The sequence below is a fragment of the Protomyctophum bolini genome, assembly GCF_963924005.1.
Source record: "Protomyctophum bolini genome assembly, chromosome: 11".
Lineage (NCBI taxonomy): Eukaryota > Metazoa > Chordata > Actinopteri > Myctophiformes > Myctophidae > Protomyctophum > Protomyctophum bolini.
The window spans coordinates 5,597,119-5,612,448 of NC_137872.1; the positions used below are offsets into that span (position 1 = coordinate 5,597,119).

General features: G+C 43.0%; 2 protein-coding genes across 6 annotated transcripts in view; one reads left to right on the forward strand and one right to left on the reverse strand.

Moving 5' to 3' along the window:
* LOC308324283 (septin-9-like) overlaps positions 1 to 15,330 on the reverse strand; it is a 188,070-nt gene that overhangs the window by 62,055 nt on the left and 110,685 nt on the right. The window lies entirely within an intron of this gene.
* Positions 11,532 to 14,342, forward strand: LOC308324335 (uncharacterized protein; the record flags this gene model as incomplete). Its single annotated transcript, XM_080776377.1, has 3 exons — positions 11,532 to 11,560; positions 12,272 to 13,122; positions 14,335 to 14,342. Exons 2-3 carry the CDS (start codon positions 12,279 to 12,281, stop codon positions 14,340 to 14,342), a joined length of 852 nt encoding a protein of 283 aa, XP_080632503.1. The 5' UTR covers positions 11,532 to 11,560; positions 12,272 to 12,278.

A 15,330-nucleotide genomic window follows, 5' to 3' on the forward strand; every position in this document is an offset into this window, starting at 1 on the left:
GGAGTGTTAAGAAAGGTCTCCAGCCTATTAATCAGAAGGCAGCAGAAGCTGCTATATATATATTGGTGTTTATATAAATCAAATATAAGCGCTGGAGAATCAAGTGTAAAATGTACCTTGTAGGGCAGAAATATAGTAATCTAATGTTTGATTAGTGTAAAGTGTCTATTTAGCCTGCCCTGGGAGCTGGAAAAGTCAGTACACCAAACGTACTCGAAAGAAAAGGAAGGCCTTAAAGTAAGGACCAGAAGCGCATAGAAAGTTCTGAGAAAGCTGTAAGCGTTTTTGGTTGGTAGAGCCCGTTAGAGACGAGTATTCATCTTTTCTGATCAACGGGCCATACTCTCGCGACGGGAGAGCGCAGAGGCTTGCGTAACCATAGCAATTTGGTGATTTCTTTCACCAGCACACTGGCCTTATCAGAAGAGGAGAAGCTATCTCTTTTCTCACTGGGCCAAGGGAGGAAAGCCGAAAGAGCAGTGTTGTGAACTTGTTTATAAACCTCCCCCACAGCAGTCAGCTAGTAAGAATCACTCCCTCACCAATCCAAGGTAATAGCAACAGGACGGGAGAGCGCAGAGGCTTGCGTAACCATGGCAATTTGGTGACCTAGCACCAGCACATTGAGGCCATAAGAGAGCTGTTGGTCTTATCTGTGGAATGCGTGGGGAGTACATGTACTCTGATGGGGTGTGAGTGAGCCTATGTGTGTGCGTTTTTCTTCTCCGTTCCCCTGTCTGTCGGTTGTGATTTGGCTAGTGACAGGGGAGAGTGGGGGGGGGCGCGCGTGCGTGATTTCACCCCTGTGTGCGTATGGGAAAGCGTGAAGAAATGACTGGTACAAGAGGGAAAGTTTGATCTTCCTGTATATTTTTCTGTCTGCGAAGCTGTATGATACGAGGTTGTCTGAGCGTTGGTGTTTATCACACACAGCAAAAGAGTCCCTTCACGGAGTGTGTTATCTCTTATCTCATTAAGCCAAGGTCATATACATGTATGCTCAGAGAATAATAGACCCTTCATTATGCCAAGTTAGGAGACTGAATGGAATTCAGTCAAGATATTAAATGGGACAAATGAAAACATATTATAGTCATAAACATAATGCCATGACATTTAGGAGCATAAGGAACAACGTGGTGATGAGACATTGACCACTGGACATAAGTGAAGTAAACAAATAAACAGATTATTTATCAGGAGTGAAATAGATCTGCAGTAAAAGAAAGTTGGACTGGTGTAGTTTTTGTGACTTGACAGAGTTTGGAAAAAGACTGCGTAGTTAGATACGCGCAGCAATATGGTTAGAGTCCATATTTAGACTGACGTTTGGTACGCCAGCAGTGATTATTACACTTTCCTTGTAGAGGTCAGTGGCCATCAGTGTTGCATCGCAGCTGAGGTTATAAGCCGGATTAATAGCCTACTTTGTCCGCACAACAGCTGAGAGTTTTGCCTGTTGTTTTAATTAATCTGTTAGATGTTGTCTAACAGGGTACGCATGTGAAAAAGCACAGGTTGTGTACTAAGCCTGTGGTGTGTTTCCCACAGCAAAACTTGGATTCCACTCTGATCATTTGTATTAAAAGTCACGGTAGATAGAACATATTAGGGACCCAACTGAGGTATCAGTAGAGAACTAAAAATAGCAGATCTACAAGCTCGATAATGGCCGTAGGGCCTCTTTCACTAAGTGTCATAGCTCAAAATTGGCCAGGTTAAGTACATTTACGTCAAGTTTAAGTAGTATGTATCAAGAAATGTAAGCCAATACAGGAAGGAAAATTAGTCATTATTCTGTTATAATGCAGTAATTTGGTGGAGTTCCAGTCAAAATACAATCATTAAACAGCTTTTTAGGTTGCACCAAATAAGATCCCAAATTTAGTGTCCCATATGGAAGGGGGTGAGTTGAATATGAATCAGACAGGCCTGAAACAGATAGGGAGTTTATCAACCTAAGTAGAGACCATAATGGAAATGACTCAGGGAGGTCAGGTCATATCTTATGTGTAGTTCAGCCTGTTAAGTGGATATTCGAGGCAACAGTCAGCCTTGGTAGGTCAGTTCATATTATAGGTGCAGTCAAAGCACGCCATGTGTGTACATTTCTCATACAACTACACACACAAACACACTAATAGGAAGTGTAAGTTTAGTCAACATTTATGTTCAAAACATTTTAGTAAAACTGCCACATTCAAATATATATATATATATACCCAGTGTATTAAAAATATTTATAATTCCCATTTTTTGTCACATCTAAAAGCTGAATCGTCATCTGCCCAAGCCAGCACCCACCCAGCCGAAGGGGGGGTGAACTTCAACCAGAAAGACAATTAGGGAGGGGGATTGGGCTCCCCTGAACCTAGTTGTCAACAGGGGACGGTGGAATCGTGAGGTTCCGAGGGCACGTTAAAGATTTTCTATAGTGCTGGGGAGAGCTACTGAAGGCCTCCGTGTCTGATGAAGGGTGAGTACACCCTACCGTGGTATCCTCTAGTCAGCGCACTCGTCGGCAGTAACTCGCAGGCGATGCGTGGTACGTGGGCGACAGCCCACACCTAGCAGAGGGTTCGTACGAGACGGCCTCTGTGAATAGGCAAGGCCAGTGAAAACGGTCAAAGTTCGAATAACCCGTAGCTACGTGGGCTTCGGATCAGACCGTCGGGTTCCTCCTGGGTTTCTAACCGTCACTACGGGATCAAGGAGCTCGCTATCGACTGCGTCTCTGGCCGGTGGGGTCACAATGGAATTAAGTCCAAGCCAGTTGCTTGAAAGATAGAACTGGTGGCTTCCGTGCTCCGCTCAATGTACAGTCAAGCCGTTGTTAGCCGAAAGCGAATGAGTTAGTAGGCGAGCAGCGCTCTTTGTGATCGGCTGCCTTTGAAAAGAAGGGGCCGGGAAGCAAGGAGGCTTGAGTTCTCTGTCCAGGGTTGCCTGGGGGGAGACCTCAGGCGGAAAGGGGTCCAGCCCTGGACAGCGCCCTTCATCAGGGAAGTCCGAAGGACCTAAGTGACAATGACTTTTTGTCCTAAGAGTGGATGCCGAAAGACATTTTGTGGAGTTTTACCACTGAACATTTGTTTTTGGCACTGAACTTTGGGGACATGGGTGTTCGGGGGACACATTGATGTCATGCGATGGTTTGTGTGTTGAGCACACAAGCGATTGAACTGAACAATGAACCTGGACATTTTCTTTTTGTACTAAGAGAGGAAGCAGAATGACATTTTGTGGAGTTTTACCACTGAACATGTGTTTTGCACTGAACTTTGGAGTGTTTTGTGTCGGGGGGACACATTGATGTCATGCGTTTTGTGTGTTGAGACCACACTAAATTGAACAATGAACATTTGGGGTTTTTGCATCTCACTTCTGCATGTCACTTCCATCACGTGACTACAGGAAGTGTTGGGGTCATATCTACAGCAACAGCGGAGTACGATGTGGAATGGGAATCCTAAATATTTATTTTACCAGTTTTATGATGGAATTAGGCAAAGTGTGGCAAGTTATTTTTCACATTTAGAGGTGGAACAGCTCAGGGGCACATACTAATGTGCACACACGCACACACGCACGCACACAGAAAGATAGACAACAGGGTGTGTTTGGTCTAGGAAGAAGTGCCTGTTCAAAGGGAGGTACGCGCGTACGTGTGTGCATCAGGGCAGATTTGACATTTTTTGTGTAATCCATTTGGAATGGAACTCCGCCGGTATTAAGTGTAAAAAGAAATAAAACCAATACTGTATAGATCCTAGGACCAGTCAATAGTGAATTACAAGTAATTGAGTCCCATGGGGTTAGTCCAACGTTAGGCCTATAAAGTCCGGATAAGTAAGGGCAAATGTGGAGACTAGGGAGAATAGAAAAGTTTAAAATAATAACCACAGTGTATTAAATTAGTACAGGACTACAGCACATACACCCTATATAACATATACCGGTAGGTCCCATTCAGTAGATACACCTGTGAAGGAGCGGATATATGCTCACGAATAAATCGATCTTGAGACAGACGATTTTGTTTTGGTGTTTTGGGACAATGTTATGGTAAGGTTAGACAAAATAGGTGTGTAAGCGTTTGTGTAGTAAGATAGTCAGTGCACTAATCTAGTCAACAGGCCTGAAATAATTTGTATTAAACATTAAGTGTGGTTAGGAAAAAAAACCCAAGTCGAGTTTATTAATTACTAAGTTCAAGTTGTTAGGGTAACCCCAGAAACGATGCTCAGCAGAGTAGGCTGTAGAGTAGGCTGAACGGGCGCTTCTTGTCAACCTACAACATGGACGCATGTTTTGTGGGAGGAGTGAGAGAAGGGTGCGTATTCGGTTCAAATAAATAAAGGATTTAAATGAAGTGTGATTCAGCATAGAAAAGGCCAAATTATGAAAGGTCCGTCAAGCTATAAAGGACCAGGGAAAGAATATGGTCAAAAGAGTTGGAGGTATGGACTGGTGTGTGTGAATTGTTCATTAGATATTTTAGGGGGGTCCACCATGTGTAGTCCTTAAGAGTGGACTGTCTAACCCTAAGCTAACCCTAATATATTTCTATTTCCACAGACACACACAGGAATGCAGTCATGATGAACCAGGACCTGAGTCTGCTGAATAACTATCATTCATGTTTTTATGTCCCCAACCCGCCGGTTGTATGAAATGTGTCTGGTTAATTGTGTTTCAAGAGGGCAAATACAAATTTTATTTGCATGTGCAAGGGCAAATGGTCTGAAAGAATTAACAAATTAACCCATAACAATTGAGTGTCTGTGCTTGGTGTCTTGTTGTGGTAAAGCAAGGCCCTGTTAGCTTATCTTGTTTTGAGAACACAGAGAGCTCTGTAGAAATTGTTTTACACAGAGCAGGTGGCCCACATGGAGCGGAGGTGCAGGAAAGCACCAGTGTCAGGGGTCATTCATGTAAGTATAGACAAGTCACATGCTCAAAAATACACATTTAGAAATTTTAATTGTATTATTATTCCCCTTGGATGGGTGATTGATTGATTGACGGAATATTGATGAAGTAAAATCAATATAGTATGAGGATGGGATATGAAGCTCCCACGCACACACACACAGTATGCGTGTGTATCTTTGTTCTGTTTGGGGGGGGGGAACCCAGTGCTTTTCAGTTTTGTCCACAGGAGACGGACAGCAGACGGGAAAATACAGAAATTGAGTGGGTTTCCGGCCCCAGGACTGGTGTATCACCAGGTCCAGAAGGCCTAAGCGTTCAGCCGGGGAAGGGAGATCGCCTCGGGCATAGAACACGACCAAGGGTCTGACAGAAGGGCCTGCGCACGGCCTACAGCAGGGCCAGACCACGGCCTACAGCAGGACCATCACATCGCCACTACGGCCTACAGCAGACCAGCATGACGGTACTGCAGACCCCCGGTAGGTCTGCAAGAGGGCCAGACCAGCCACCGGACGCAGGCCGCGTCCTGCAAGGGTCTGCATCTGACAGGTCACACGTCGGCAGGCCAGGAGGGTCTGTGTCGGCCTAGACCGCAGTGACGCAAGTGTGCCATTTGAACAACGTCCTATGACCATTTTCCAGGTCTTGAACTCATGAAGGAAATAGGAAGTAGTCACATTGTGACGAAGACCTATTTTGCTCAGACAATATGAGACAAGCATGGATACTGATCCTGGATCAGAATGAGCGCGAGATTTGTTTGCGCGCGATGTTTATGGAGTAAGCGGGATGCTATATCATCAACAATGCACGGCCAGGTCTATATGACGCAGGCTGGCGCGGACAAGTCCATATGCATCGGCGCACTATCTGATGGATGCGGTACGGGACAATTGCGCGCGGTCTGTGCCATATCGGTTCGCGCGGGCGCCAAAATGGAGAACTGTTGCCTGGGCTCTGTGCGAACGGTTGCTTGGGCTCTGTGCCATGTCGGTTCCAGTGGAGTAGGGTCGTAAGAGTGGGCTGTTGGAGTAAGTCTTGAACACTTTCTGTTGAGTAAGCCAGTTCGGGAAAATTTTCGGTTCTTGAACGGATGGAACATTTTGGAACATTTTCTTTTTATTAGATTAATGACTGGTTTCTTGTGTCTCAATGTCAAATATGTGTTTATTTGCTGGTATACACACTGTCCCTATACATGACACCCACACATTCCCCTGTAGGACTGAGGGCCTCCAGAGATAAGGGAGGCAGGCATACTGCAAGTGGGGAGTGGTATAAAAGAGTGGTTAGATGTAGGGGCAAATGTCAGAGATGGTTGCCTTGTTCCAGTCCAGGTAAAGACAGGCTGTACTTTCGTCCCAGACAGATCAACACATGTGCTAGATAAGATATGACGGAGAAGGGTAAGATGTACATCATGTACTGAAGAACAAATCAGAAGAGGCTGATCTTGGAGTGTTGAATTAGACACAAAGTAATGTTGCTAAGTGTTAAGTGATCAGGGATCTGAAGATGATATTAAGTGTATATTTTAATGTACCCTTTCCTATCCCCACGTGTATATGTTGTATATTATATAGTATATATATTATATATTGTATTTATTGTTGATTTCTCCTCCTCTTTTCTTTCTGTGTTTCCTATTTATATCTCTCTCTCTCTCTCTCTACACCTATGTCTGTGTTTCAAGTGTACAATCAGGTGGCGTGCGCGTGCTTGCTCAGGGATTGATCAATGATTATTGATTAAGCAAAGAGATCACATTAATGACGAGAAGCTTGATACAATTTCCCTGGCGGAGACCAGGTTTTTTGGTATCAATACGTGATTGTACACTTTTCCGCATTATAAATACAGTATCAGATGACGTTGTCCTTATAGGACAAAAGAGTGGGCTGTTGTATTATAGTGTTCTGATACTTGGTACTGTGTTCGGATACTCGGTACTGATACGTGCAATGTACTTGTATGTATGGTGTACTGCCTGCCTTAATGGTAACATAAGAGTGGAGCTGTGTTAGAGCTGAAGGCCGCTGCGCTGGCAGGCAGTGATTGTGATGTCTAGTCTGTGACGTCATTAGGACATGAAGTATCCAAGATATATATGCTGCTGTAAGTGGAATAAACCGTGTGAACGTTTTGATGTGACCAAGTCTCGTGTCATGTTAATCTTCTCCCGGGCCGGCCTGTCTGTCTGTCCGCCGCCGAACCATGGAAATGCCAACCGGGTCATCACACACCAGAACCAGACGAGGGTCCAATACGTAGAATACAGTTTATTATAACACTGCTTATAGCAAACAGGAGTAGACCAGTGTTCAGGAGGAGAGGGTGATGAGAGCCAGCTCTCTTTAACAATAATTAACCCACCTCCTCTTTAACAGTTTCATTTTCAGTGAAATCATAACACTGATGTGTTACAGGCTTCATACAGTAAGGGCTTACAGACTCTCTCTCTCACACACACTCTCTCTCTCTCTCACAACAGCAGACCCACTAGACTAGACAGCATCAAACCTGAAGTACATTAATATCCTGAGTGAATAGACTGAATTAGTAGTGTTGCTCTTAAGGTCGTTTTGCCAGTAGATGAACATGAAATAAAAAACTAAAGCATGGCCTATTGTGAGAGAATAAAGCCTTTTCAGGTCGTGATCCAAAAGAGAGATTAGAAATGTTTGCCCGGGATCCGAACTAGTGAAAATAGCAGATATACATACAAGTGCACAAAGCATCGCTTCGCACCGCGTTGTGAGCTGGTAGTTCAGCTATTTTCACGACGTATGTTTATTTATTTATGGAATTTGTTTGTTTAAAAACTTTTTTACATGTTTCTTTTGTTAATCTTTTGAAATATACATGCTGTTTTTCAAATGTAGGAAAAGAAAATTAGATTTTTACTCTAGTTCTGTCCCATAAAAATGGGTCCCCACTCCCTGTTTGGGAAACAAACAGCACTGACTATTGAGTCTTGCGTTTTTTATCCTCTACTGTAGATCGATCATGTCTGGACTCCTGACGTACACCCTGGCTCTGCTTCTCACCTCCACGACCGTGTCGGCTGCCGTTCAAACGCTCGATTCAATCAACGACCTGAAAAAGGTCGACTTCGGAGACTCCGTGCCCAAACACAGCCTCCTGCTGCTGCACTGGTTTGCCAACACGATCGAGATGGATAACAACGATGACATAAAACTGAACTTTGAGCCAAACGCAGGAGATTACGGCGCTCATTATTATGGCAATTATGAGGGGATGCTGAACCCACTGCCTCGGGGATACCGCTACTACACTATCGGCAACCTCAACCCGGATCTGAGCAGCTCCGTTAGACTGCCTCCTTATGTCACCCGTTCGCCTTATCACTTAATGGGATACGAGGAAACAAACAGAGACCGGATCATAGTGAGGGTCAGAGAGTACGACCGGACCATCGACCAGGTTTACATCACTCAGCACGACGGTCGAGGTACGAGCTACGACCCGGCACACACCTACCGCATCACCAACAACCTGCTGAGAGAGATCGGTCTGTTCACAACTACGGGAAGATTCTCCCGCAGACCACTGCAGGAGATCCGAGACCACTTCGGGAGCAACATCGCCGATTCCCAACTGAGGGTCCTTGAAAACACGTGGGGGTGGGGCGAGCTCGCTTCGGGTTGCTGTTGTTCATCGTGGTCACAGAAAGGCGTTGCTCCGTGAGACCCAGGAAGCAAGGATGGAAGGAAATTATGTTCTTAATCCTACTTGTAATTGTGTTTAGAATAGTTCTGTCCGTGGCCAATTTCTTTGGTGTGAACTGAGTGGTGCAATTTGTTCACTCAGAGTTACAGACCCGTAAGGGTCCATTTGGACCTCTGAGCCCTACACAATGCCATTACTGTACATACTTTTAACAAACTGGTGTTTTAGTATTGTACGCTATACCACTCGTCCCCGTGGAGGCCCTGCTATAGCCTGCCTTTCTGCTTGCTTTATTTTACTTTATTTCCCGTTGTTGCTGCAACTTATTTGTGACTAGGAGTCATCAATAATATCTGTATACATGGTGTCCGTGGCAAACGCATGCTCGTGTCCATGGTGGCACATTTTTATACACCCTCTTGTTTTGATCATAAGACCCCAATTACTGAATGTCAGTCTCCATGTTTTATTCAGAATAATCATGTATGACGTATAATGACATGCAAGGACCCTCATAACTTTGAGAGTGTACACAAATGGATCCGTCTGTCTGTACACTCTCACAGACAGTTACAGACTTGTTATGGTCATTCAGGGCGAGCTCTTTATTTGTTACTTACTGGTGATTTAGGGATGCTCCCATCACGTTTTTTGGGACCGATACCCGATTGTTTTTCTCATGACCGTCCGATAGGTCCGATACCGATACTGATCTTGTGAAATGTTGCAAATTTTAATATTTCCAAAACTCTCCCTGTGTGTGTGGGAGGGGGGGGGGGGGGGGGGAAGGAGAGAATGTTTAGGCCTGCCACAAAAAAGCAAAATTATATTATGCTCCATATCTGATTGACATTTATACCACTTAAATGGTGTTAAAGATCAGTTTCTCCAGATAAATGCTGATTACCGATCAGAGTGAGTATCGGTCGATATGGCCGATCACCGATCGCTGGCCAACTATCGGAGCATCTCTACTGGTGATTTTATTTTCCACTAATGTTTTATGTACAGTACGTGGCAAAAATGGAACTTTGACAAAGATGTCTACCACAAGGCAAGGAGTATTCTGCCTTTTCAGTGCACTGATGTCATTCTGGACAATGACGTTTATTGTTAAAGTGTAAAATATCCTGCCTGCATTATTGTGTTTGTCAAGGGTCAAGGGTCACTGCAAAACATGTGTGATATAAAGAATATTGGCTGATAGAGTATATTGATATATATCCTGAATATTAAAGCCAGGCTCTAGTTTATATTATATTTTTTCTACCGAATTATTTTTAGAATAACAGTGAAATAGTGTACAGTGTACCATAATGGGATTGTGTGAGTGTGTGTGTAAAAAAAAGTGTGTGTGTGTGTGTGTGTGTGTGTGTGTGTGTGTGTGTGTGTGTGTGTGTGTGTGTGTGCGTGTGTGTGTGTGTGTGTGTGTATGTACAGTATGCTATAAATAAAACTAATGGCCAAATAAAGAACATTCCATCATTAACTCCTCTCTCATGTATTTTGTCTTTTGCAAAAACAAATATCAGTTAATATCAGAATACTGATATATGATTGAGTTCAGCTGTTACAATTCCAAACATGCAAACATGACCCGCTTTAATTACTTAATGACTAGTATTAAAATGTTATGGTCTTTTTGTGTCCAATGTATAAGTTGTATTTAGTTCATTATAACACATTATGGAGTTAATTTGAAATTAAATAAAAAGGCGTAATGCTTTAGTGGGTCGTCTACTCACGGTTAATAGTTTTTTTGTATTGAGTTGTGCTTGAAACGTACTGTAATTATGCAATACTTCAATCTATCAAACCCACCTGGGTTTATGCCATTAACATGCAAGACCACAACACAGTTGCTATGGATACAACTTCAATATCGAATACACCTCTGACATACAGTAGTATATACAAAATATAATAATATAATATATTCTAATATAATATTTGATAGACCACCAAGATACCCATGTACCTGTCTAAATATACTTCCTTAATGTCAACAAAGTCCACACCCACAACACCAGAGGGAGTTCAACAAACCATGTGCAACCCAGATTCGACACAAACAAGGGACTAAATTAATTTTGCTCCTATGCCACCAAAATGAGGAACGCCAACTGTTGGAACTACCAACAGTCATTAAAATCAGGCTCAAAACTTCTCTGTGGCCGGCCCTACCCTCTGGAATTCCCTCCCCAAACACATCCGGGATGCGCCCTCACTCCCCACCTTCAAAACCGCACTGAAAACACACCTGTTCAGAATAGCATTCCCGAGCTGATGTGTTTTTATTTTTAACCCGTTACATGTACTGTTTTTACTCTTATTTTACTTGTTTTCTAATAAAATTATCATTTTCTCAAGCCCCCCCCCCCCGGGCACCACACATGTTTTTAATACACATTTTTGGGTATTAAAAAAGTGCTGTATAAGTCCCATGCAGGTATTATTATTATTAAGACATGCAAATCCCTTGACTCCTTCAAATGTGCTCTTAAAGGGCACCTACGGACGGCCGCAATTTGAAACTGGCCCCCGTAAAATCTGATTCCCTTACCCACCCCTTTTTACCTCCTATGATGATTTCCTGTTTTTGGCTACATAGAAGTGTATATTTGCGATATGAGTGAGTGAGTGAGTGAGTGTGAGAGAGAGAGAGAGAGAGAGAGAGAGAGAGAGAGAGAGAGAGAGAGAGAGAGAGCTACCTCTCATTCAGGTGATCAGGTTATCTTTACGGTGAAATGGAAGCCATAAACAAGTTGATCCAGTTAGATTAGACAGAAGAAATGCTGCCGATAACACCGACCTCCTCTTTAACAGTTTCATTTTCAGTGAAATCATAATACTGATGTGTTACAGGCTTCATAAAAGTTGACAGGCTCTCTCTCACAACAGCAGACCCACTAGACTAGACAGCATCAGACCTGAACAGGTGAGTACATTAATATTCTGTGTGAGTGTATAGACTTAATTTTTTTTGCATTAGTATCGTTGCTCTTAACCCATTCTGACCGGGCACCCATTTTGGTGTTGGCATCATGTTATGCTTTAGCTATTGAAAAATAGCAGATCTACAAGCTCATATCGCGCCACCGAGTGGCGCGATACGAGCTTGTAGGTCTGCTATTTTTGAAAGATTCGAAGAACGACTGACATTATTAGAATCTGATCTCAGGTCAGAATGGGTTAATCAGACCAGTGTGTGTCCCGTGGAAACCTCGTATGAATCGGATCTCAGGTCAGAATGGGTTAAGGTCGTTTTGCCAGTAGATGAACATGACAAACTAAAGCATGGCCAATCCTGAGAGAATAAAGCAGTCAGTGGTTCCCAAACGTTTTCAGGTCGTGATCCAAAAGAGAGATTAGAAATGTTTAGAACTAGTGGAAATAGCAGATCTACAAGAGCACAAAGCATCGCTTGGCTTAGTTTATTTATTTATGGAATTTGTGTTTGTTTAAAAACTTTTTTACATGTTTTTTTTAATCTTTTGAAATATACATGTACTACTATATACTACTGTTTTTCAAATGTAGGAAAAGAAAAATACTCTAGTTCTGTCCCATAAAAATGGGTCCCCACTCCCTGTTTGGGAAACAAACAGCACTGACTATTGAGTCTTGCATTTTTTATCCTCTACTGTAGATCGATCATGTCTGGACTCCTGACGTACACCGTGGCTCTGCTTCTCACCTCCACGACCGTGTCGGCCGCCGTTCAAACGCTCGATTCAATCAACGACCTGAAAAAGGTCGACTTCGGAGACTCCGTGCCCAAACACAGCCTCCTGCTGCTGCACTGGTTTGCCAACACGATCCAGATGTACAACAACGATGACATAAGACTGACCTTTGAGCCAAACGAGGGAGATTACGGCGCTCATTATTATGGCAATCACGAGCGGATCCTGAACCAACTGCCTCAGGGATACCGCTACTTCACTATCGGCAACCTCAACCCGGATGTGAGCAGCTCCGTTACACTGCCTCCTTATGTCACCCGTTCGCCTTATCACTTAATGGGATACGAGGAAACAAACAGAGACCGGATCATAATTAGAGTCAGAGAGGACGATAGTGACGACCCGACCATCGACCAGGTGTACATCACTCAGCACGACGGACGAGGTACGAGCTACGACCCGTCACACACCTACAGCATCACCAACAACCTGCTGAGAGACATCAGACTTTTCTCCACTACTACGGGAGGAAACCAACACAGCTCACTGCGGGAGATCCGAGACCAAATTGGCAGTAACGTCGCCGATTCCAGACTGAGGGACCTTGAAAACACGTGGGGCGAGCTCGCTTGCGTCGGGTTGCTGCTGTTCATCGTGATCACGGAAAGGCGTTGCCCCGTGAGACCCAGGAAGCAACCCAGGGAGCAACGTTCAGAGGCTCCTTCGGCCGAATCGGTCATACACATTCCAGACGACATGCAAAATGATTATGAGCGGCCACAAGCCCGGCAAAATACCTCGTCTCAAGACACATGTCCAAGAAACTGTGTGTGTATATGCTGTATCTTTGTAATACTACTTGTAATTGTGATGGTAATAGTTCTGGCTGTGGTTTTCAAGGGGTAACAGTTGAAATGTGGAGATACAAGGTTTCTGTCCGACAGCAACGATATGCATTAGGCCACAGTTACAGACCTGTAAGGATCCATTTGGTTCCATTTGTACACTCTCAGAGTTACAGACCCGTAAGGGTCCATTTGGACCTCTGAGTCCTATACAATGCCATTACTGTAAATAATTTTAACAAACTGGTGTTTTAGTATTGTACGCTATACCACTCGTCCCCGTGGAGGCCCTGCTATAGCCTGCCTTTATGCTTGCTTTATTTTCCATTGTTGCTACTACTTATTTGTCATCAATAATGTCCATACACAAAGGCAAAGACTTGTGTAATGGTGGCCCATTTTGCGGCAATCCAGCCCGTCGTGGGCCTTTGGATGTTTTCTTTTAGTTAAAGTAACGGTTTTACCAGTTGTATTGATTTTATTTATGTTACTGCCGAGATAGTTTTTATTTGCTCTATTTTCACGTCTTCCTTTAAGTAACGATGAATTGGGTCGTTGTAAATGTATGTGTGCATATATATCTTTTTTTTTTTAAAGTTATATGGGTAAAAGCAAAAGGGTGGTGGGGGTTTAATAAGTTTTATACTTCATCCTACTCCTTTTCGGACAGTGTTGGTGTATTTTTTTTTTGTTTTAATGTATTTGTTTTCAAATAATGTTCTCATTCATTCATTTTTATACACCATTATAAAGTTCTTATTTTGAACATTTACTGAATGCCAGTCTCCATGTTTTATTCAGAATAACACTGATTTACTAGGACTCTATGGCACATTAGGAGTCCAACTAGTACTAGTGGTGTTTTATCTGCAAGGACCCCCATAACTTTGAGAGGAACCAAATGGACCCGTAAGGGGTCCATCTGTACCCTCTCAGAGTTACAGACCTGTTATGGTCATTCAGGGCTACAGTAGCTCTTTACATGTTATGGGTGATATTATTTTCCACTATTTTGTATGTACATGGCAAAAGTGGAACCAGAAGGCAAGCCAGCATGGCAAGGAGTAGGACCAATTTGCACTGACGTAACTTATTTTACACAGGAGAACATAATACCAGAAAAGTAGATTGGTGTAATGCATGAATTGTGTCACATTTGTCTTTGTTTTCTGCCTTTTCAGTGCACTGATGTCATTCTGGACAATAACGTTTATTGTTAAAAGTGTAAAATGTGATTAAAGTGTCAAATGTGATTTATCAATTGTTTGTGTGACAATGAATAGTCAACTTAAATGTTGTAGTCTTGGCTAAATAGAAGTGTCTTATTTGTACGTCTCTAAATGTTTTGATGAATTGAACAGGTGGACCCGGCCTCTTGTAAACAAGTGTAATGCTTTATTGGGTCGTCCACTCACGGTTAATAGTTTTTTGTATTGAGTTGTGCTTGAAACCTACTGTAATTATGCAATACTTCAATCTATCCATTAACCATATGCCATTAACATGCAAGACCACAACACAGTTGCTATGGACATTGGATACAACTTCAATATCGAATACACCTCTGACATACAGTAGTATATACAAATATAATATAATATAAGATTCGATAGACCACCAAGATACCCATGTACCCGTCTAAATATACTTCCTTAACCCATTTTGACCTGAGGACAATTCTACAAATGTCTTCTAAATCATGATAGTTTTCTGAAAAACCTCATGTGTCTATGTCAGTGGTTCTCAAACATATTCATGTCAAGGACCCCCAAATATATACATTGGCCGCCGACCCCCATCTGAAAATATGTTCGCTCTGTAACAATATATATATTATAAGATTTCAGGCACATTTTCACGATTTTTCAAAAATAGCAGACCTACAAGTTCATAGCGTGGCACGCGCTATGAGCTTGTATAAAATAAAATGGCCACCAACGTAATCAAAAAAGTCAATCAAAGAACAAGATTCCTTTAAGTTTACAGGATCTCCTCACTGGTCAACAAAAACACCTTGAAGACCTTAACAGGAGCCCTCGTACAAGGTTTCTTTGACTATGCATCCACCTCTTGGTACCACAGCACCTCAAAGGCCCTTAAAACAAGGCTCCAGACCTCCCAAAACAAACTGGTCAGGCTCCTACTTGGCCTCACCCCCCTCACCCCTGCCCACTTTG